Raw genomic sequence first — 24,138 nt, forward strand, 5'->3', positions numbered from 1 at the left:
GTGTTACTGAGAAAGAGAGATTGCGCTTTTTGCCTGTTTGTTAAACGTTTTTGGAGACTCGTCGCTCCCTCCTGGGCCAGCGAGGGCCAAGTATGGCCAGCAGATGTTACAAAAAGATGACCACCGTGCCGCATTTCGGTTGAGCAAACAATGCGGAGCGCCTCTCCGAAAGGAGCAGAAAGAGAGACATTTATTTTAATTGGCCTGCACGGCGGCGAGGGTCTCTCTAAAGTTGTTTCCTCTTCTGATCACAGATTAAGCCTGAAATATTTTCCGACGGCAGCTTTATAACTATTTAAACAATAAAGCCATTTTTGTATGAAGTTTGAAATAAAAATATGTGTGTGTATCTTTTTTTTATAACTGCGTAGCTTGCTTTTGCAATTACTACATATTTTTCGGAAACGCTTTGTCCCTCCTTTTTCGTGTCGGACCAATTTAAAAAGAGCTCTTGAAATTTAAACGACTGATGGTGCGATTTATTTAACAGGGCAAAAAGCAGATAGAGGGAAAGGGAACGAGCATGCGATTATTTAAAAGTTGGCACCAGCTTTTTGGCGTGAATAATGCGAAAACGGGCGACGCGGATAAAAAGTTTACCGAATACTTGAAATGCCACCTAAATTTTGCAGATCAAACAGCGGAGAATTAAGAGCAGAGCCGGTTAAAAGCGAGAGAGCATCGTGCAGCAGCAAGCTTTCTCGCGTGTGTGTTTTATTAATTAATTGCGTCTCTCGGTAGGAGGTCCTCCGTCTCGCTTCTCAGCAGCTTTTCGGCTGCAGATGCTGATTACTAAAACAGCCCCCTGGCTCGAGAGAAAGAGAGAGAGAAAAAGAGAGAGAAAAAGAGAGAGAAAGAGACGCCGCTCTCTGCTAATTGTTATTATTCGAGTGTGGGATGAGTCAGTCAGAGTCGCATCAAGTGCTGAGAGACAATTTTCTCTCACACGCCAGTTGGGATTTTGATTGATCATTTTACCAAATTCTAAAAAAAAAACATCTCAACTATAAGAAGAAATAAATTATATAGAATATTTTTTTAATATATAAATAAATGGGCAAGAAATAATTACAATTTTAAAACGTATTTCTAAAAGAAAAATGTTGCCGAATTAATAATAATTTTAAAATATTGTTTTTGTGCAGTTTTCATTCTTGTTAACAAATTGAAAGATTTTGTAATTGAAATTGTAAGCTCTGCAACTCCCCCCTATCGGTTTGGTCGGCAACAAGCAAAATCAAATCGGAGCAATGCAGCGCGGCAGCTCCGATTCGGTGCGGCCCTTTCGAGATGTGTGTATGTTATTGATCAGAGCAGCAGCGCAGCATTGTGTTGTGACGTATTGCAATGCTACTGTATAACTCAACCGGCGGCGGCACACCTACGGCCAAAGCTCACTCCGGCGGCGCGTCCAGTGCTGTTTGCTATTATATTATAGCACCGTGCCCTGCTGCAGGACCGGCTCGATGCAGAGAGAGCGAGCAGCGATTCAATAACAACCACCCTCTCAGCACACAACCCGTTTTGCATTAATCAATGTTCTTTGCTGCAATCACTGCGGAGATCGCCGGCCGACCTCTCCACTGCAGCGATCAAATGAAATGATACATATTTTTACCGCTACATATAGAGAGACATAAATTCACAGATTTTCAATATAAAGCATTGCATTTTGGATATTAAATTTTTTAATATTGTATTCAGTGATTCAGTTTGTTCATTACAAATCATCAACAGTTAATTAAAATTTTAAAAGCTCAAATTATTATCTCCTATTTTTTTTTAATATAGCTTTGTTAATTTTTATTATTTATGAGTGAAAATTTTTAATTTTTCAAATATAATAAATATTTTATTTAAAAAAAATTTAACGAATATTTAGCAATCTAAACTTACATTCAAGTTTTCCTTCTTTTAATTTGCACCTATATTTTTTGTCAGGGATAAATATTTTTATAAATAATTAGCCAGGAACATGGAAACGCCTATTCTGAAACTGGTATATCTGCATTTATAGTTTTGAAGTGTCATGAGGTGATTGAAATTCAATTTTGAATTTAATTATCATTAATCTTTAAATGTCTTATACATACAAAAGTAATACTTGTAAAGTGGCAGGTTTATTTGGTTTGTTACAAATTTACATAAAAATTAAATTAATTACCATTTGATTTATTTAATTCAACTTGAAATTAACCATGCATCAACAAAGCTATTATGAGCAATGGTCATTTGGAGCGATAGCTAACTAAAATTCGCGTTGGTTTAGCGTGGAGCGCAGCAAGCGCAGGGTGGATGGCATTTTAATTACCCAGGTGATCAATAATAAATGGGTCCATTCTGGCGTGCGGTCGATCCATCCATCTGTACCCCGGTCGGTCGGTCGGTCGGTCGGCAGGTCCATCCAATTTCACTGCCGGCAGCATTAAATAACACAGGTTGACGACGAGGCTCATCGCTAATGGATTTGTTCTGTTGCAGCGCGGCTTATAAAGTTACCGGTAATTATCAACTCGTCTCCGCGGTGGGGGCAGCTTTATGTATAGGGACTGATAAAAACGAGAGAGGAACACCTCTCTGCATTACTATACACATTAATGTCAAACTCTGCATTTTTATTAATTTTTTTCTCTCTCTCTCTTAAACCGTGCCTGTCGGAATCTCTCTGTTTTATATTTAATCCGACCGCGGCTGGAACAGAGAATTTTCCCTTCTTAATTGAGCTGACCAGTTTTGCCTCAAAATATTCCGGAGCCACTCTCCTCAATTTTGTCTGAGGAGGGCCTGTCGTGGCTTTATTTTTATTTATGATCCCAGTTCTCGTCCGTCTCTCTTGCCAGCTCCTTAATGCGATCCTGATTGTTTGTTTTGGAATCTGTCGGCTTTGTGTGCGTGTGAATTAAGGCCAAGAGGAAGATGAAAATTGGCCCGATGTCTTTTGGGGGGCCATTTAAATAATAATGCACTTCTTAACATTTTTAGGAGAGCCCAGCCTGACTATTTAACACGCACCAAGAATTCTGTCATGCAATAGAGCGATGTTTAAACACTTAACATTCTGATGCTGTCTAGAATTTAAATTAATTTACCAATTCAAAGGTCGCTATCATTTTATTTTCCTTCTCAAAAACGCGAAAGAACTGGATTTATTTTTGATTTTTAATTAACTCAACAATTGAGATAATTTTCTGCTTTGGTTCACAATGTTCAAATGTTTTGAACCGCGCATAAAGCACCAAAAGATGATGCGCAAAAAGTTTAATTTCCGAGTAAAAGCTCTTCGCCGACGGCTTGTTATGCTCAAACCCTTTTTGCAGCGTGGAAAGCGCCGGCGGGGAGCCGGCGCTGGTCAAAATGAATGAGCCAAAACGCTCGCTCGTCTCGTTCCGGCACACAAAACCTTTTAAATTGACTTTTATAATTGACGGTGTACAAAAAGAGCAGCGCCAGCGGGAAACGTTCCGACAGGAAATAAAGAGGCACAAATTTGGCGGAAAACACTTTCCTCGGGAAGGGGGGCGAACTTTCAGCCGAACGAATAATATATCGATTTCGCAAAACCTTTCAAAGTTAGTGCTCTTGGATATGGAGTCAGTCATAAAAGTGGTGTTGGCGATTGTGGCACGATTACTGTCAAGCGTGTATTATTCAAATTGATGCACGTATGCTTTTACAAACAAGCGCACAGATCAAAATGACTCCGCCTCACACGCGCTATAAAGTGCGGCGAATAAAATAAGCGAGGGCCACGCCTCTGATGAAGCACTTAAGATCATCATGTGGGGCAATAGTTAAGCCCTTTCAGCCACCACGGCGCATCAATCTCGAACTCGCTCTTGAGCATCCGAGAAAGAGAGGAATGGTTTTTACTCGGCTGGCGACGGCCCTCTTGCTTTTATGCCTGGCTCGATCTCTCGCTCGGCACAACAAACAGTCCCTAATTCAATTCAATTGAGCCACCAGACAACACATTTATTTATTTTGTGGCTGCTCTCCTAAAGGATGTTGGGGCTCACGGAGACGACTGAAATAGACACCCCGCTGGAGCTAATTTATGATGATGCACGGACTCAATTGTTTGTGTTACCGCGCTTGTATAATTGATAGATCGTGAAATGATTGCTAGGAATTAATGAGCGGTGATGAGGGGCTGATGCCAAGAAGTAGCGATTACTATTTTTTAATTGTTTATTCAACCAATTTTTTTTACTCCAATAATAATATTAAAAGTTTTAATTGTTAAGAGCTAACAATTCATTGTGAAATTTAATAAATTCAAATTTTATTTATATGGAAAATTTTTTTAATTAATTTTTATATTATTACAAATTTCAGTGATTTAACGGTTTTTGTACTTGATATTTAAAACTCAAATCCATCAGTTTAACAAATTGAAAAATATTTTTAATTTGATATTATTTTTATATAATTATAAAAACTCTGTAGCGGTTCTTGGAAGTTTAATGATTTAATAATTGATCGGTTAGTCGTCTCGTCGTCTCGTCGTCTGTATCAGTCTGTATTTTGAAGATATATCTTAAGCATTGGATGTTATGATTGAGATTATTAATATGAAGGGCACATGTTAACTTTTGTAACCAAAAGTTATTAATAAATTAATATTAATGCAATTTAAAATACAAGGAAGTACAGATTATTTACTTTTCTTGTAATTATATTTGAATATTTAAAATTTGTTTTAAATAATTTTACCAGAGCTTCTGCGGTAATGAATATTTTTGTTCATATCAGAAAGTACAAGGATAAAAAATAATATAAATCTGATTTTGCGACAAGCGCTGTTGCACAAGTAAGACCAAGTCTCATTTAAATTTCATTTTTGTCCTAAATCTAGGCTGCATTCATATATTTTCCGAATGCTGATCAATCAGCTAAAGAGTTTTCAAAATCCATATTGTGTGTTTATATGAAAATAAATGGCAATTGGGCCGATTATCTCCGCTTATTTTATTAGGCTGCCGTAAAATAAAAATTCGCCATTAAGCAGGCAGCGTAATAAATCAAAGCCGCCTACCTCTATGCGCCGTGTGTGTGCGAGCGAGCAGAATAAATAACGAAAAGCGGCTCTCTCGCGTGACTCACTGCAGGCATATCATACTTGGGTTTCATTTAGCCGCAGCATTTGCGTCCATCATGTGTGTGTGTGTGTGTTGAATTAAGAAATTATAAAGTGAGCATTAGAGTGTTTTATGTTATTGTTTTATGAGGCGTAATGCATCTCGTTTATTTCGCCGGATCTGCTAAAACGCACTGTTGTAATGTGTGCAGGATGAAATAGCTGCTGCCAACGAAGCACCAAACAAAACGCAAACGAATATATATAAAACCAAGAGTAATGTATGCAGCGCACTCACATCAGAGTCATGGGGCTTTTAACACTGGCAATAATAACACGCCGTTCCCTCTTTCTCACTCGGCCGCTCTGCAATCCATTAAGAAGCTAAACTAGCAGTCACGAACCTCGAGCCTCGTTAGAAAATTACTTAATATCATCATCTGCTGCTATATACGAATGTGTCTACCGCAGTGGTGGAGAAAGAAGAAAGAGCCGAGAGCAGACACAAATTACTGAACTCTACCTACCTCAAATCCTGCAGAAGCATCGAGGGGTAGAATTGAAAAATAAAAAATAATGTGTTTGCTTCTCTTCAGTCTTCAGCAATGCATCATGTAATTTCGGATTGAGTGGGAAAATGAGGCTGATAAATTCAGAAGCAGAACCTAAAATAATTGCGCAGAAAATTTGCGAGTAATCAAGGATTACTAAAAAGCATTATTTTATTTTATTAGAAAAATTATATACTATTGTACGCAACCCGCTCAACACACAATTTCAATTATATAGAAGTGGTGGAAAATAGCTGTTTATTTTTCTACTTTTTTCAAACACCTTCAAGGGTTGAATTTAGTTCAACCAACCCTTGTCGTTATATGTAAAATCGATTAAAACTTCTGATGTTAGAGGACTGTATGTCACCCAAGCAACCTTTAGTAATGTTTCAAAAGGAAAGGAAAAAAGTACTTGAAAAGTAGCTCAATTTGTATTTCTTTTCAATATAGTTTTGAAATATCTTGATTGTATAATATTTAATTTCAAATTTTAAGTTCATTGATAAATACCATAAATCGAGATACATCAAACATATAAATAAATTCAAAAATTATAAACGAAGAAAAATAAGTCCAAATTTATTACACTTTTCCAAGAACGAAAAATTTGATTTGAAAAACAGTCTCATTTTGACAACTTTTCCTCGCTTTTTATCCCCTTCAGCTTTCTCTGCTCTCGGGCTGGCTCAGTGAAGTGAAAAAGTACAGGAGCAAAAGCTGCGCGTCGGCGTCTTTCAATCCAATGAAGAGAAACACTCAATCAGTGGCAGCAATCCGCAATTAAGGATCGATAATTCTTCTCCCCACTTGGCTCGTTTCCTCCATCATCATCATCAACGGAGCCGCTATACTGCTGCAGTAAGCGAGCGAGGAGAGCAGCAATTGTAAAAATCCAATTAAAAGTGGAAACGCTCCCCCATAGCAGGCAGCGGCTGCAGGTTTTCCGTCTCAAATTTTACATCAGAGCTAAAAAATACGCATCTCTCGCAATATTGTTTATCATTTTCATGTTGGTAAAAGAGCGAGAGATCATTAGCGGCTGCATCGGATGGAGAGCAGCGCAAATAAAAACACACAAGAGTGCGTAGAGTGGGTGGATGGATGGATGGATGGTGTCTCGATTTATTGATCTCGGCGTGCTGAATCACTGGCTGGGTGTGAAACAATAAAAGCGGCGGCGGCGGCAGCAGCAGCTCAGACAACGAAACTGCCTCCACTCGCTGCTTTTCTCTCAAATAGGGGCCATGCGGGTGGGTGACAGGACAGAGACAACCCCTCTTTTAACTCTCGAGCGCTGCTCCTGGTTCTTCGCGCACAGACGTCTGCTCAAATGAAAACACGCTGCAGCTGTTTTTTTCCGTCCACTAATTAGTATGGGCGGATGGGGGAGCACTTTCGTTTCATCAACCGATCTAGCCTCTTGCGAAAACAATTTTAATTGGCGAATTTTTGGCAAGTTTGAGGCTTCTGTTTGCTCTCGAAACCTCAGGTGGTTTTGTGCTGCACGTGCAAGGAAGAGCGAAAAACTCGATTTGAGTGTTTTTTGCCTCCTAATTAAGACGCTGTTTTGTTACGGCAACAATATGCTTCGGAAATCTAGAAATTTCGTTAATTAAACTCAAGTTCCGTTTTTCAACTCCTGAGACCTCTTAAATTTTCTTAGTTAAGATGACAAAGAGAAAATTATTTCTTGGCCAAAATTAGCAAAAAAATAATGAGCAAATTGGCTGAAAAACTTCTTTTGATAAATAAGAGTGGATTTTTTTGGAAAAATTTTAAGAATAAACAATTTCCGAATTTAAAAATTGATTGCGTGACACATGAAAATTGTGTATAATTTGTTGCTTATTCTTCATCTGCTTTGTATTATTAAAGGATAATTTTCCTCTGCTGCAAATCATCATCTTTTTTTTGAAAAAATGAGAAAATGCTAGGGAACAGTAAAAAATTCACCAAAGAATTCAGTGAATTCATGATTTAAAATCCCCCCCCCCCCCCCCCAAAAAAAATCAACAATATTTTTCGTTTTAAACTTAAGCTTTGGCTAAAAAAGATATATATGAATTTTTCATATAATAACCAGCCTTCTCATTTTAATATAAATTAAATTAAACTAACTTTCGCAAAAGACTCCACCGAAGTCATAAATTACAAACTCGTCGGATTAAGATTCATGAATTTAAAATTCAAACCGCACCATGCAGATCGTGCAAAACTATATCATGTTCAAACGTGTTCACTCGATCTATATGAATGAGAGAAGCATGATACTGCAAAACCTAACTATATCGTCCTTTTATCCTGTGCATGTTTCAAAATTTGAACGCCCGTCGAGATTAAATGAAAAGAGATGCCCTGCTCCACACTATACATGTCTCGCCGATCCCGCAGTGCCAAAACGAGGCGGGCGTGTTTCTTGCGCAACTTTCACGTGCGCTACACAAATTGAAAGCGAGCAAGGTGTCGAAGCTTCACACAATACCATCTGCTCTCTCTCGTCATGCATAAAAGCATGTTTACGATGTTTGGAAATAGCGGAGGGCGCGTACATAATTAAAACGCGCAACTCAATCCCGCCGCATCGTGTTGATTTATTCACGTCCATCAGAAGCAAAAGCGGCTGCGCTGTGCTCCTTTGAATTTTGTGTAAAATCACGCGCTCTTTCAACTGGGCACAATGGGGCTCGAGGTGATACAATTACGCCGGTGACAGCACGTCCGCAGAGTGTATGTACCCGTCGATGTATTTCGTATGAAACAGGTGTTGCCCCAACGAGCGAAATTTTATTCATGCATACGTATTATTTCGCATCCAGACCAGAGATCCGTCGTTATCTCTTTCAAAAGATGCTGTACAATAAGGCTGACAAAAGTTACCATTCAATTTTAACAACCTGTTTATCTCCAGGCTAAATATTAACAATTGAAGACTGAATGTTACCATGATGTTGCTTTTTATTACATAGAAAATTGCTAAATTGCCATTACAGAATCATTTGTTATGAAATTAAATTGAAGTTGGCTATCCTGACCATGATTGGGGAAATTTTTATAATTTCATTTAACCGTAAATTTGCTCTGAAAGTAAAAAATTACCCAAAAACAACATTATCAAACTTTGATAAATTTGAATATTTTGACCTCGAAATTATAAGCATTGGACTTTGATAAATAAATGAAAAAATAAGCATACAGGGAAACATTTGTCAGAAATATAACAAAATTCAAACTCAAAAGATAACCTCTTTACTGCGTGTTTTATGAAATGCAAAGCTTTGCCCACACTCGTGTGCAATGCTTTTGTGCCAAGCGGGAAACGCAACCCCACGTTCTGTGTCCACAAATTTAGCATATTCCAACAAGAGCCGACGTAGACGTTAAAAGCCCCTAAATCTTATCAAACCCCTGAAAAGTGCCGAGTGTGCACCTCATCAGTCAGACAAGAGGGTCTGCACAAATTAACAACAAATAAAGCAGGGGAACGCTAATGCTTTGCAGTGGGGATTTCCTTCCTCACACTCTCTCTGCTAAAACTAATAGCTCGCGAGTGCCGAGAGAAAGAACCTAGTTAGTGCCGGCTCGGTTTGTGTGTAGAAGCAGCGCCATACGTGACGTTCGAGTTATCCTCGCTGCATTTAGCGAAAAGATTTATGGCGATGGGACGCCTTCAAATTAGCAGAGGACGTGGGAATTTCATTCAGCGTTCTGTTTGGAGGTGCAAGGAGAATCTGGATTATGGCCAGAGATATAATCCAAGAATATAATTTCTGAAGTTAATTTAAATTTATATATTTTTTATTTAAATTAATAGAAATTTATAAAATATTTTTTTACAATTAAATTTAATTGCAAATTGCCAATGGATTTCTGGAAAATTTTGCTGCATCTAAAACTTTGAAGTTTAAATTAAAATTTTTAATTGCTTTATGTTAGCTAATTTTTTTTAAATTTGTATTTTCATTAATATAAAGTTGCTGCAATTTGGTATGGGAAAAAAATTATATATATTTTTTTTAATTTTATTGGAATAAATTTCTTCAATGAAACAAATTGAATTTGATTCAAAATGCGATTTCCAAATTTCTTTGTTTTCAATCAAAATTTAAATTTTATTCATTCCACGGCTTGAAAAATTTTCGCGTGTCAAAGTATTGGACAAGCAAAACAATTCTGTCTCTCCGCCAATTGGTTCGCCCCTGAATATATCGAGCAGCGCTCGTTCTCTCTCTCAATTATTAATAAAATCAATCGCCATCGCGGCAGTTTATTCATTTCGGTTGATTGCCGCTCATCCAATGAAACCGCGCCAGCGCGCCGCTCGCTCGCTCTCTCTGTTTTGGACGTTTCAATTTTAATTGAGCGGGGTCAGACGCCGCCGCCGCAGCGTTTGACTTGTGCGCTCTGGGGGCGCTCGCTTGTGATGCTGTGCGGCGGCGGCTGTTGCGAGATCGGCGGCGCAGCATCTGCCCGCCGTCATAAAGAACGTTTTATTGCAGCGTGCTGTATCGATTTAAACATTAGAGCAGCGATATCATCGCCACCGAGTGTTGTTTGAGCGTCAATAATTTTATTAAGCAGCAGCGGCGGCGCGCATCGCCGTGCGGAATTAACCCCCGCGGCGGCGACTGACGGCCGTGATTAAACTTTACAGGGATGAATGGGCGCCAATGCCATCTATCAGCCGCCACCCTCACTCCCTTCGCTAATTAATTCATTAATTAATCCAACAATCAGGGAGGATAGAACCATCAATTAAAATAATTTACTTTTGATTCCAATTTCACTTCAGGGAAATGGCAAAATTCTAATTTCGAAATATCTTTGAGAATTTGATTGTTGTGGAGTGAAAGGATCATTTTTTCCGCTTTTTGATAAAAAAAAGGTTGAAAACTAAAATGATCTTCCTATTACTTATAATTTGGGCAAGATAAATTAAAAACCTTGTCTTTAAAACTATGATTTTATTTTAAATCTGAAATATTTGCATCTATAATTTTATAATATTTAAAATTTAAAATATTTGTTTTAATTTTAATTTTTAATTATCATTTTATAAATATTTAAGGTTTTCAAATTTTTTATTTTTTGAAAATCAATATAGAGTATGTAATATAAATTGCGAGAGTAGCAATCCACTTTTAAAATGCATTATTGCAATTGCTTCGAGAGTTCCAGACTCCACCTTGTTTGATGGTTTTAATTACAATTATTTAAATAATATGGGGTTTTTAAAAAAATTATAACGATGTTAAGAAATAAAACATTCATATCGTTGGTAATGTTCTTCTCAGCTTCTCACATACGAATGTCTCCTTCTGTCCCATTATTTATTATTTTTTGTGCTCGTCTAATCAAAAAAGAGTTTTAAAAATTGCATTCTTTTCATTCTTTGTTTCTGAAGATATATCCTAAGAATCCATTAAATTATTTTTAATGTTTTCACTTCAACTAACAATAAAATGGAAAGAATCATATTTATTTCTATGGATAACAATCAAAATTAAATAAAAATAAAAATCTTTAAAAAACTCATCAACGAAAGCAGTCTACGAATGCTGAATAAATCTTGAAATTGCGCCTGCCAAATTGATCAAAGTCTGGAGAGTCATTAGCAATTTGCATGTTTTGTAATTTCCTCTCTTCTCTCTCTCTCTCGCTCTGCACTGGTTTCTGCGTTTGTGTCGCGTAATGATCCCCTTTACGAGCCGATGCAGGGGCGAAAGGAGAAGTTAAACGTTTTAGCTCTCTCGCTCGCTCGCTCGTTCTCTCTCTCTCTCGGCTAGCTAGCTACACTCGCACAGGAAGGTTATCATCATCATGACACGTTTGCTATCGATTTTACAATTTGTAAGGTCGTATAAGAGAGAGAGAGGGCTAAATTTCGCAGCGCGGCCATGATTTATGTGCTTCTCTCTCTCTCTCTCGCATCATCCCCGAGTAGCAGCGCCAGCAACCGTTTTATACACCGCACCGAATAACACCCCTAGCAGTCTTGCTGCTGCTGCTGCCACTTTTTGTACACATAAAGGAAAAGCACTTTACACGCTAGTGATGTGGAGGCGGCGGCGACGGCGGAGCATTTTCATGCCATTTCCGCGCACTTGCGACTCTCTCGTGCCACAAAGAAATAACGCTGCGCGCATTGACTCTTCCGCTTTTTCTAAGGGTTTAACTGCGACTAATTACGCTCGTTTTGAACGAAATTTTGGTATTATGAAGGAAACAAAGAGGTTTCGACTGACTTAGGCTGGGGAAAAATTAAGTTGACTTTTGAATCTTTTTACAGCTATGTGATTGCGTGAAACCAATTTAACAAATTCAATTAATTTGTTAATAAAAAATCATCAATTTTTTTTTATCATTTTTAAATATTCTTTTTAAAACTTTTATACATGTTACTTTTTTTATAAAAATGTACATTTTTGTGAACTAAACATTAAATATTTTTGCTAATTGCATTCAGATAATCAATAAATAATGAATTTTTAATCATGAAAAAGTACCTGAAAAAGAAAGAGGGACATTTAAAGAATTAATCTAAATTTCAATTTTCATTTTGATTATGGAGTATAAAAGCCATTGAATTATGTATTAAGTTACGTTCGTCTATTTTTTTTCCAAAAAAGAAATTCCAGCTTTAAATAATTTATTCTTCACTGGAAAATCAATTTTCTTCCCCAGCCCAAAATGTTCGACCCACTCCTTCCGAAACGGCGTGGAATTCGTCATCATTTGCGTGCATTATTTATGGCGATGGGAGTCAAGAGTTCGCATTAAAAACAAATAGGACGTCGTGCCGGCAGGGCGGACCGCGCGCCGAATATAATATATTATTTATTTATTGCTCTTGCCGAGTCATTGCGGGCCAATACCACCCAGCACACGGCATTCTGAATTATTATAATTTCCAAATCACATTATTCGGCCCACGCGCGTCTCCTCTCCTCAGTCAAAAGCATTTTACGTTTCTACTTTGTCAGTCAATATATGGTCACGAAGCCGGAACTTTTCGCCAGTGCATCTCAAATTAATTTTTCACCACACTCTCTTCTCTCTCCATTATTGAAATCAATCGGCTTCTTTCGTGACCGTCTCGAGCAAAATCAATTGTGATGAGAAAACGAATCTCTATGTCTGCTTTGGCGGTGGCAGAGATGCAGTCGGATGGCGACCACCCAGTGAGAGGCCGCGCGCATTTTAATCTATAAATATGGGTCGCTGCCACGAGATTTGCATTTTTATAGCCTGTCAAAAACAACTCGTCCGCGAGTCACTTACGAATTCAATCAAATGTTGAATAATAAAACAATGGCTCCGTTTGAATAAAAAAGCAAACTTTTTGCTGTTGATTGATAATTTTCAAACGCTGGATTTTGTCTGATGGTAAAGACAAGCAACGATCGCAAAAATTAAAGTGGTAATTTTCCTGAAATTTTGAATATATTTTAAATTTTGAAAATTGGATGCAAATTTTGTTTATAGATTATTATCAGTGATTCAAATCAAAATGAATTAATTATCGATTGACGTTTTTCTTTATTTGCTTTTAAATCATTGAAAGAATAATCATAATATTTGCTTGAACTTGATGGGTGACAGACAAAGAAGACCCTGTGTATAATATTGTGTACTTGCAACTTTGCAATATTCAATTTCTCATTCTCCAATTTTTCCCCCTCTCTGATAGTTGGATGGGGTAATTTATCTTCCATTCTCGAGGAACAATAAATGCTCCGTGGCGCAACGTCGGGATGAATCACCTCCTTCTCTCTTCATTCTTTCTTTATTTCTTTCTTCGAGAGCAAACTTCCATGAACGCATTACATCCACGTCTCTCTTGCACTGATAAATTGCAATTAACATTTCAAAATTGCTTGCAACACGCGAGCGCTGCACTTAATGAATATCGAACTCGCTTGCAAAGAAGAACATGTTGCATCATTATTTCCATTATTATTGCAGTGATGAAGATTAATGTATTTGCGCTGCGGCGTGGTGATTAAATTACCATTAGGCGCCACATTAGGAAACGCAAACACCCTGGCCTGCGCGGCGGGGCAGCCCACCGCGCGCCTATGAATAATAAATCAGTCTCGCGAATTAAATCCGTGCCATTTGAATTTTTGCGCGCGCCAGGTGCGCCTCTGCGATTTCGGTTGGATCGAAGGCGAACAATGCAAAAATGAATTCCGCCTTGTGCAAAATAAGTTGGCGGCTTCGGTCGGATTATGCAAACAAGCACCACCAACAGATCTCAGCTTCGAGAAGAGGTGATTTTTGTTGGAGGGGGAAGAAAAGCAATGGGAGAGTGCAAAAAGCTTTAACCTCCACACTTGGTACTAGGATTTTTTTTTGTTGATAATTTTATTTGAAAGTTTTGATTTAAGGCGCAGTGGAATTTAATTTTTTGACTAATCATGTATTTAGGAATTAATTTTGAACTGATTAATTTTTTTCTTAATCTTAAAAATAATTACTTAAATTTTTATCAGCTGTTGCCAAATGGGATCAATTTTGGCAGAAAATGAAATTACTGCAAAAAACAATAAATTATAATATATGCAAAAGGTCCAGAAATCTGAAAGAAAATGAATATTTCTGGGGGGGAAAGGGAAGAAGTTGTATTTCATAAATAATTTTTATTAGAATAAACTTCGTATACAAAGATTCATTTGCCGTAATGAATTTTGAAGAATGGAAAAAAAATCCAGTGTATTTATTCCCCCATTATTTATAAGGGCATTTTTGTGAACAAAATTGTAACTTACAATTCTTTTCTTTTTTTGTTATATTTCATCAAATGTCGTGATAAATCGTGAAATATCATCAGTCATTCTTTTCCATTCCTCAAAGGCAGTATCTCTGGTCCGCTGACTGGTTGGCCGAGGCAACAAAGCCAATTTTTATTTACCGCATAGACATCGAGCGTAGAGAAAACACAATATCTTTTGCTCTTTGATCGAAGTTCGCTCTTGCCGAGTCGGCGGAGGGAAAAAATCAGCAAAAACTCCTGTGATGTTTTGCGGCAGGAATATAGAGAAAGACCGGAATCAAAACATGATTGCAACGCGCAAGATTAAGCTCTCGTTCTTCTTTCTCTCTCTCGCTCGCCCTCTAATCTCTCCCCGCCCCTCGCGAGCTAGCCCAGCTAGAGAAGAACGCGCACGCTTGCATGCCCCTGACGGAAAGCCACACACAACGAACCCACTCACATTTGAACTGCTTACACACATTTCCGATAAACCCTCTTTCATGACAACTTAGCAAATCCCTTATCAAACGTCTCTCGCTCGCTCTCTCCATCCGCCACACCGGCCGTCCATCAAAAACGTTATGCAGCCTGCACTACATGCCTGTCCGACCGGTTGCATACCAAGCACTATAACGACCCCATTTTTATTAATCTGTCTTCAACCTCTCAATACGGCTTAAGTTCTGCGATCAGCTAGAAATTCGGGATTATCCAAAGATGGTTGACTTGTGTTTCTTTTTTAAATATTAAATATTTTTAATATATTAAACAAATGTTGATTTCTATCTAATTATAAATTATTCTATTTTGAGTCAATTAATTGTGGAAAAAAGACGCGAGGTAACAAAATAAATGTCAATAATTTCTTATTTTTATTTGTGTTCAAATATTCGGCTTTCTTAAATGCAGAAATACGGAAATTATTCACATCTATTTCTTCATATTCAACGTTTTCAGTAAATTTCTGCATAAATCTGGCTTGAAAATAATTAAATTCTACTGAAACAGTTTCTTTTTCGTTTTGCATTTGTTGCTAATAATTCAGTATATTTATTAATTTATTGACACAATATTCAGACAGCCAAATTCCCAATTCCTGCAGAGCTCGATTTTCTAATCGCTGTCCTGGCTCATGGCTGAGCTTGCTCTAGAACGTCTTTTCCGGCAAATCTGGCCGACTATTCTTTCATCAGGTCTCAAGCCACGTAGTTGCTTCCTGGAGGGAAATCCTCAAAAAGCATAGAGCGAAAGCACCCTCCTTTAACTTTACAACTGTTCAAAGTCTTCCTCCTCCGAGTGGCACACGTTGACGTCGGCAAGCAGCTCAGATATTTTCTCTTCCCGTTTTTCCGCCGTTCGATTTATCCCGAGGCTGGCGATTTTCTTTCTCTTTGCTGAACACGCTCCTTTTTCTTCTTCTCTCTCCCGCCTGCTCGCTCGCTTGCCCCGTTTGCTGCTTGTTTGTGGGCCCGCTCGCAGTTTGTGGCAGTCGGAATGACGTGAAGTTGCTGATGTAAACTCGCAGGCGCATGTGGCACCGCATACAAATCAGCCACTTTTTACGGTCATTTCAATAATAAAAGCCCCTCTTCGCTTCTGGCCGCCCTTATGTGCCCGACGCCGAGAGAAAACTTCCAGCCAAATCACAATCGCCAGCATTTCACCAGGCTAATTTGCCTGAAGAGAAAGGGAAAGGAGCGTGTAAGAGCCTCTGAAATTGATTTTCCGGCAACATCTTATAATATCCTCTGGCATTTTGCACAGACGCTCTGCGATGCTTATGAAAACACCGTCTTTGTTTAAGGTTCGGGAAACAGATGCTCAACAATTCGTTTTTATTTTGTTCAGTTTTACCAAATTTCTGTATCCGCCGCGAATTTCTTTCCTTTCAAACAGGTAATTTGACTGTAGAAATTAAATAATTCAATACCTGGTGTAAAATTGTTCCCTTAATTTTTTTAAATTAATTTTGAGTATTGATGATATGAGACGCGCAAAAGTAATTTTCGGGCTAGTGAAAATAATTAATCTCTTTATTCAATATTCAAATTTAACCAAAATATTCCTTTCCCTTCAAGTTTTACGTTTCAAAAAGTTAACTTGAACAAGAAGAAAATCGAGCACGCAGTTAGGAAAATGTCCAGAGTTCTACAAAGTTGAAATTATAAAAAAAAATTGCTTCCGCAGTTGACAAATGAAATTTTTAAGAGATATTCTAGAAGCTACAACGCATAAACAGAGAAAATACAATATTTATATATTACAATATTTGCATTTAAAACTAGAAATTTTAATTTCTCACTTGCAAAGCTCAAAAGAAACCAACTTCTTATCCACATTTATACAGCGCTCTGCATTTTTTACGAGCTTTAAATTTGGTCTCGCAGCTATTTAATTTTTTTGAAATGTCTCCGTCAACATTTTAAGGGGCAATAAAAGTTACGCTAATGCACTGTGGCCACTCGCTCGCTCGCTCGCTCTCTTTCTCTTTCGTCCTGCGGGCAAAAAAGAGAGATAAAAAGAAGCGGGCGACGAGCATCAGCAGCAGAACATTTTATTTGTTCTCGTCGTCCCCCTTTCCACCGTGGGCAATCTCTGGCGTACGCTCCATCAATCGAAAAGTGCAAGCCAAAAGGAAAAGAAAGAGAAACCGCCCTGCTGACAATTCGTGCTGCGGTAAAATCGGCGTTATAAATAAAACCAACAACCGGCTCCGTCGACCCTTGAATGCTGAAAGGCCTGAAAGCATGAGTATAGGTTTCATCTCTCGAAAATCTATTTCTAGAGATGAGGATTTTACCAACTCTTCAGTACTTCAGGTGTTTCATCTTGCCTGAAAAAATATGCTCCAAAACGTTTTTGCTGGAAGGAAAAAATCTTAAGGCCAAGCAAATGTATTTTTTATTTTCTTTTTATAATATTAGAGAAGATGGGAGATTTCAAGTTTATTTTGAACTAAAATAACAAAATAAAATTTTATGTGGAATCCAGAACCTGATTGAAGAAGATTAATTATTTTGATTTTCTTAACAAAACAAAAAAATTTCATTTTTTGGAAGAGATGGAAGTGGAAAGTTAATAAAGAACATTATTATTTTAAATTAATATTCCAAAATAAAGGCAAACAAGAAAAATGATTTCGAGAGTTAGTAAATTATTAATCAAAGAAAAGATTTTAAAATGTTAAAAATAAAATTTTAATTAAACTTTGATTTTATGCGTCTCTTTATTTTAATATTCCATAATTTTTTTCTGATAACATGTTGTCGATTTTGAATGAAATCTGCATCAATCTCGCGGCCCACGTTGAGCGTTTAAATCGTACAGAAGCGGCCACTGGAACGGAAAGACCTGCGGACTCGGCAATTCAGTGTGGCGCTCTGGCTCGACTGTGTGCTTTAATCGCTCTTTGTAGCAGCGAGCGAAAGATTAAATGGAGTTGTTAGCCTGGGGAGGCAATTATCATCACCCCAGCCGGAGCTACCTGCTGAGTTAGTTTGTTGGTAGCAGCATTCAGCTCGCAGCGGCGGCAGAGCAGCCGAGCTGAGCACCAGCCCGCCCCGAATACCTTGATCTGCAGAGAGGGCTGCTTGCTTGTGTATATGTGCTGTTTACTGCTTCCTTATTCAGAGCCGGCTGTGAGTTAGAGGCATTATATCGACCCGACCACTTTATACTCGCACACACACACACCCTCTTCCATAATACGGCTTTATTGCTGTAACAATATTATACAGTGTGTGCGCGCGCGCTCCTCCATTACGACTCGCTCACTCGCCGCACCGACAATTTACGAGCGGTGCCGCCCGCCGATGATAAAAATGTAAATAATGGCCTGCACAAACAAACGCAGATACAAAATGCACCCATTTTGCCAAACGCAGACAAATTCTGCCAAATCCCCTCTCGTGTCACGGACATTGAACGCGCTCGGCGCCACTTGTCAAATATTATTACGCTTCGATTTTGATGTCAAATATTACGGCCGGTCGTCGAGTCCTTTGCCAATCAGACTCTTTTACCCGTTTTTAACCAGATATATACGAGCTCTGTGAAGCATAAATTTTTATTTTTGGGTTATTTAGATGATAAAAATGGTTTACAACGTCATTTTTACAATCCGAATTGGCATCGTTGATTTTAGTTATGCGCAATAACTGTCTGTTAATCCTTCCTGATAACTTATTTTGAATTTTATTGTTCTTTTTTAAAATCGCCTTTGTTTGAAATCACATTAAGTTCGATCAGTTATATTTTAAACATTATTATTTGATTTAATTTTCACCTCAATAAAAAATTAACATTTTATTTAAAATTGTGTCATTTTAGGTAAAAAGTTTAGAACAATTTAAACTTGATAGGAGGTGAAGGACGGAAATAGACTGAATAATAATTCAATAATTTCTATTTTTTATTTTGTGCATCATGTGCATGTCATTTTGTACTCAATTTTTTCACTTTTTAATCTATGTTTTTTCGTCAAATTATTTCTTATACCGAAAAACGGGAAAAACTTCATCTAATTGTCAACTTTATTAATGCATAAAAGAATAAATAGGCTGGTTACGGACAATGGAAAATACAAATAATACTTTATTCCTGATATATTGGTGAAATTTTTATGTTTAGTTATTCATTATGTTTTAAATGCTTTAATATGCATAATGAAGGCGCGGCTTTACCCTGACAATTAGGCAAATTTAATCACTGACCTCTAGTTTGCCTCACAAAATCAAAATCCACCCTACCCATATGCATTCAACCGCAAGTCTCCCCTCTGCTCCATTAGCTCCAATTTGCATGCGAGTCAGAGAGCAGCGCAGTACGTCTCTCGCTGATTCTGATTCTGACATGGAGCCCGAGGGAGATAATTAAGGTGGGCGGGCGCCTTGAAATCGCTCGATATTAATTCGGAGAAGAATGCGGGTCTGTTACACAAGCCAATTATTTCGCTCCGTAATAATTAATTCACGTTGATGAGATAACAAACTGACTTGCACTACAAAGTTGCGTTGTTTGTCGGCAGCCAAGAGTTGTTACATAATTATGTGCCATCATCGCGCGCAGAGCAGTCGCGCGCTGGCAGGCAGCGAGAGAGCAGGCAATCAAAGCATCCTTAATGGCTCTCGTCGCTTAAGCGAGGGCGGAATTAACCCCGGCCAACCCCTAATGGGGTGCCACGTCATTAAGCGCAATGTGCTTAGCCTAATTGAATCTCCCCGGCCGCGCGCTTGCAAATTGCTAATTGGCTCGCGCTGCACCCCTTCCGCGACCCGCGCCGCGCGCGCTCTTAAATGCCGATTTGTGCACAAATATTTTTTTCTCCTCATATTTGACTCATCAAGATGCGCTCTTTATCTATTAAAATGTCACTGAGCAAATGGAAATAAATACAAGACATTTACAAACATTTTATTTTAATTTAATTTTCAACAGTTCTAATACATTGTTTTGCGTTTATCTTTGTTCACAGGTAAAAATCTGGTTCCAAAATCGGCGGACAAAGTGGAAGAAGCAAGACAACATCAGCAATGCCGAGGCAGCCGAACACAAGAACGTCAACTCTGCGGCAAAGGAGAAAACCAAGCAGAAGACCAAACTGAAGAGTGACACCGGCGAAGAGCTATCACACATCTCAAGTGGCTCGGAGCACGAAAGTCGAAGTTTGGCGAGCCACAGTGAGAACTCCCGAGTGGCGGAACCTCCAACTAATGGCCGAGACGAGGAAGCTGACGATGACGACATGGATGACCCCAGCAGTCCGTCCGGAAAACTCATCATTGACACAGACATGTGAGAACATCTTTTATTAAATAAACATTGGGTTTTTAAAATTTTTAACGATGAAACAAAAATTAAATTGTTTACCAAAATGTGATATTTTATTGCCATTTTTCTTCAAATTTTATGGATTTTTATCTTTCTTGTAGAATGGAGACTGAAAGTCCTGCGGACATCCCAGTTGGCCAAGTCGAGGCTGTGTTCGCTGGAGGACTGGCTGGAAAACTCGGTGGTGACAGAGGAGCCACAGTGCCATCACCAGCGCCAGGGAAGACGCCAGTAGCCCCTTCCCTACCAATAATCACCTCAGTCACCGCAGCTCCCTTATCAGGTTCCCCTGGTAAAATCGGATAATTTTTTTATTATTTGAATGAAATTTTAAATTCTCATTTTTCCTCTCAGGTGAAGGCGAGGCGGTGCGAAGTTTGAAAATCAAAGTCGAACGAATGGCGGACAGGGCGGCAGAAGTGGCCCGAGTGCCGCCCATGGCCTCACCCGGCGGCCACTTGAACAGCTAACAAGCGGCCAACCCCCGGCCAGCAAAGAGCAAGAGCAAGTCGGGAAGGCTGATTGTGAAAATCACAAGATCTCCAAGGCGCTGATATTGTTCAATAGAAATATCAAATTTACGTGTTACCAAACGAGTCAGGACTTGTGCAGTGCCAATTTTAAAACAGCGACATAGACGCTTAACAAGAAAGAGTTTAATCTACAGTGGCGATTTATACTAGAATTAAGAAAAAAAAAAAACAGATGTTAGATAAAAGTGACAAGTATTATCCTGCATGAATATATATGATGTATTTTTATGTAAAACAAAGGCAGTGCAACTTATGTATAAAAAAACTGGACACATATTGCCCAGACAACAGGGAATGGTTTGTCACAAAATTTAAGAATTTATTGAAATAAAATTATTTGTGTCTTATACAGAAAGGGCAGAGTGACCCAGAAACTCGCAGATATGTATTTTTGTTGTTTCGGTACAATATTTCAATGGTTGTTTGTAAACATCTTAATGTGCTTGAGTCATTGGCAAAGAATCTCTGGTTCCGATTTTGAGGTGTGAGAGCGTGTACATTTTAAAGATGGCTAACATATAATATGATACACACATTACAAACTGTACTATACTTGTAGGAAGAGAATTACTGTCCCATGCAACACATGTTATACGATTACAAAAGAAGTCTCCTTTCAACGCGCCAGAGTCGACCCTGCTGCTCTTTTCGTTTACACTGTCTGCATTTCTTCACACAAAGAGAAACTTAATTAATTGTCAGCTTTAATCTAATCAAATCGAGAGCATTTCGAACATGTTGAGTTAAAATATAGTCATTGCTTGTCAAAAAGGCGTCTGAACAAATTATACTGGCAGAGCTTTAAATGATAACTTTGTAAATAAAAGTTAACTGGCATTCAAATGATTTACTTGTATTCATTTAGCTACAAACTATTTTTTTTCAAACACAAATGCGCAAACGAACGAATCATCTTTTCCTTGTCTTCTCACTAACTCGTGGGATTGCTCTTTGAAGAATGGAGGCGTCTCATTTGTAGGGCAGCTGCTCGGGTATTTGCCCTGCGTGTGGAACAGGACTTTGATTGATCCACCTCCTGAAGGAATAGTCACCGGGCTATAAAATAAATCATAATTTAGTTAAAAAAGGGAAAAATTTTTTAGTAAATAATTCACAAAAAATATTACTATTATTTAAATAATAAGTAAATTAGTTAATTAAATATCTACCTAGTCAGCATCACATTAAGGACCTTAGCTGCATCCATGGCACACGCATTTATTTGTTGCAGTTTCAACCTCTGGCTGTGCAAAATAGTTTGTCTTTCGCTAAATACAACAAAAGTCATGTCCTCAGAAGCAATACAGTCGTCTCCTTTCGTGACTCTGGCTGGAATTTGAAATCCAATCAAACGCTTTCCTCCTTTAGGAATCGTAGTTAACGTTAAGATGTCAAAGATATTTTTATCAGTAGTTCGGTTGCATGTCAAAAAGTCGACCCCCGTCCCGCGAATATCCAAAATTTCTGGTTTTCGCAGCGTCAGCGACGGACTGTGCAGAGCAGACGGTTGGTAAACCTATGCATTTGTGAATTAAAATAAGATTTGCCAAAACTTTATTTTTCTCACGGAATTAGTGTTGTAGAGAACATCAAGTGCCTCACTGTAAGTTGGATCGCTCGTTGAGCTCCCCTGGTTAAAGTCCTGGTAATTTAGCATGACCGCTTGCAAGCTTTTAAAAATTCCACCCAAGACGCCTCTGATGGACTCGGGGTTATTCGGATCGAGACCCTTTTTCTCGGCAGCTGAAACTGCCCACCGGAGAAGTGCGTCAAAGAGCTTCATTTCAGCCGAAACTGAAACCGGAGGAAGAGGCCCCGAGGATGGAATTGGAGCCGCGTATCGCGTCGTCATGTTCAGCGTGCGCATTTGCAGAATCCGAGACACCGCCGAGTGCGGGAGGTCCAGGAAAACTGGGTTGGAAATTAATTCCTCCGTCCTCCAAGAAATAACCTGAGTTGCATAAAATCATTTTAAACGCTGATTGGTAAAAAAAAATAGGAATCATTGTTTTACATTTAAAGCTGCATGTGTTAAAAAGTTGTCGCTGTTCTCCTCAGCGCACTTGAAGGTTGTCCAAACACTGTCCGGGTACATGTTGACCCAAAGGTGGGTCTTCAGCTTCTCCTCAAAAACGCTTATCTGATATCTTTTGGCGTGTCTCAATAATCCGCAGGCCTCGTCGACGTCTTTCGCGCAAAAGGTGCCTCGATACAAATACCTGCAAAAGGTCGAGTATGCAACCGGTGGCACTGCGTTGTCGAGCGGGTGGCGTGAGTTTTACCTTTGAATGGCTCTGAATTCGTTGGGCGAGAGGTCGTCCAAATAAACAGTGTTTGTATTGTTTCTCAAGTAAGCGGCTAACACAGGACTGGCGCGTGACAAAAAAATCTTATGCGCTTTCATCGGCTGTGAAATTAATTTTATAAATTTTCCCTCTCAAAATATGAAAATATTTAAAAAATCCATACCTCTCTGTCTGGACCGACTAAAATGGTGCAGTCGGTCATTAGGTCATTTTCTAATAAATATTTGTTTTTCTCCACCAGATTTAATTCCGTTCTCCAATCCTCCTCAACGATTCTGGCAGATTCATTCTATTTTAAGAAAAAAAAATAAATCAATTAAATCGTATCTTTAAATTTTTAATTAAACTGTTTTACTAACCCTTTCTGATTGCAGTGAAACCAAAAACTTTTCAAAGTCAATTTCATTCCTCGAACGCCTGTTTGCCTGTGACACATGTTTTTATTCAACTGAAAACTATTTTTTTTTTACAAATTACAAAGAACTTTTTCTTACCTGCACTCCCAAAGTAAGCGCAAACGTGATACACAAAAGCAGTAACAATTTTCTCCTTAATGCACCCATTGTTCAGATCACAGACATTCTCACAATGCCGCAAGAATTTGAGTGTTGTGCTACAGATAAAGCATTTTCATTCTTTGACCCGCGGCCACGGCGACAAAAGCTATGAGAGGACAGGACTTTATTTTATATAGACCAAAGTCAAATAATAGATAACAAACTAAAACAAAAAAAAAACGGTCGCGACATTTTGACCTTACACGTGCCGGCTCAAAAATTGAATCCTTTAATTATTGAAGATTTTGAATGACTTCATCTTTTTCCATCCATCTAGCAAAAATTTTACAGCGGTGAAACAATTACAGTTAAAGTGAAATAAAAATTTAATTTCTCTGTTTCTAAGTAATATAAAAAAAATTATAGATTTTTATAAGATAATTATTTATTTAAATATGAGAATATAAAATTATAATTTAATAAAATGTCTTGTAAACTTCCCTTCATTCAGTGAAATGAACTTTGTTCTTTGATTGTTTTATCTTTAAACCTCTCATAGCGCCTTCTCTTGCTCTTGATATTTTACATTG

At 38.2% G+C, this 24,138-nt stretch overlaps 1 protein-coding gene across 1 annotated transcript in view; it reads left to right on the forward strand.

The window, feature by feature from the left end:
• LOC132204004 (homeobox protein Nkx-6.1) overlaps positions 1 to 21,581 on the forward strand; it is a 56,159-nt gene extending 34,578 nt beyond the window's left edge. The window contains exons 4-6 of the mRNA XM_059632206.1: positions 19,857 to 20,176; positions 20,314 to 20,504; positions 20,567 to 21,581. Coding sequence (XP_059488189.1) covers positions 19,857 to 20,176; positions 20,314 to 20,504; positions 20,567 to 20,682 — 627 coding nt within the window. The 3' untranslated portion in view covers positions 20,683 to 21,581. The remainder of the gene's footprint in view (positions 1 to 19,856; positions 20,177 to 20,313; positions 20,505 to 20,566) is intronic.
• Positions 21,582 to 24,138: the final 2,557 nt, after the last annotated feature.

This window comes from Neocloeon triangulifer, unplaced genomic scaffold (assembly GCF_031216515.1).
Source record: "Neocloeon triangulifer isolate White Clay Creek 2 clone unplaced genomic scaffold, ASM3121651v1 ptg000020l, whole genome shotgun sequence".
Taxonomy (NCBI): Eukaryota; Metazoa; Arthropoda; class Insecta; order Ephemeroptera; family Baetidae; genus Neocloeon; species Neocloeon triangulifer.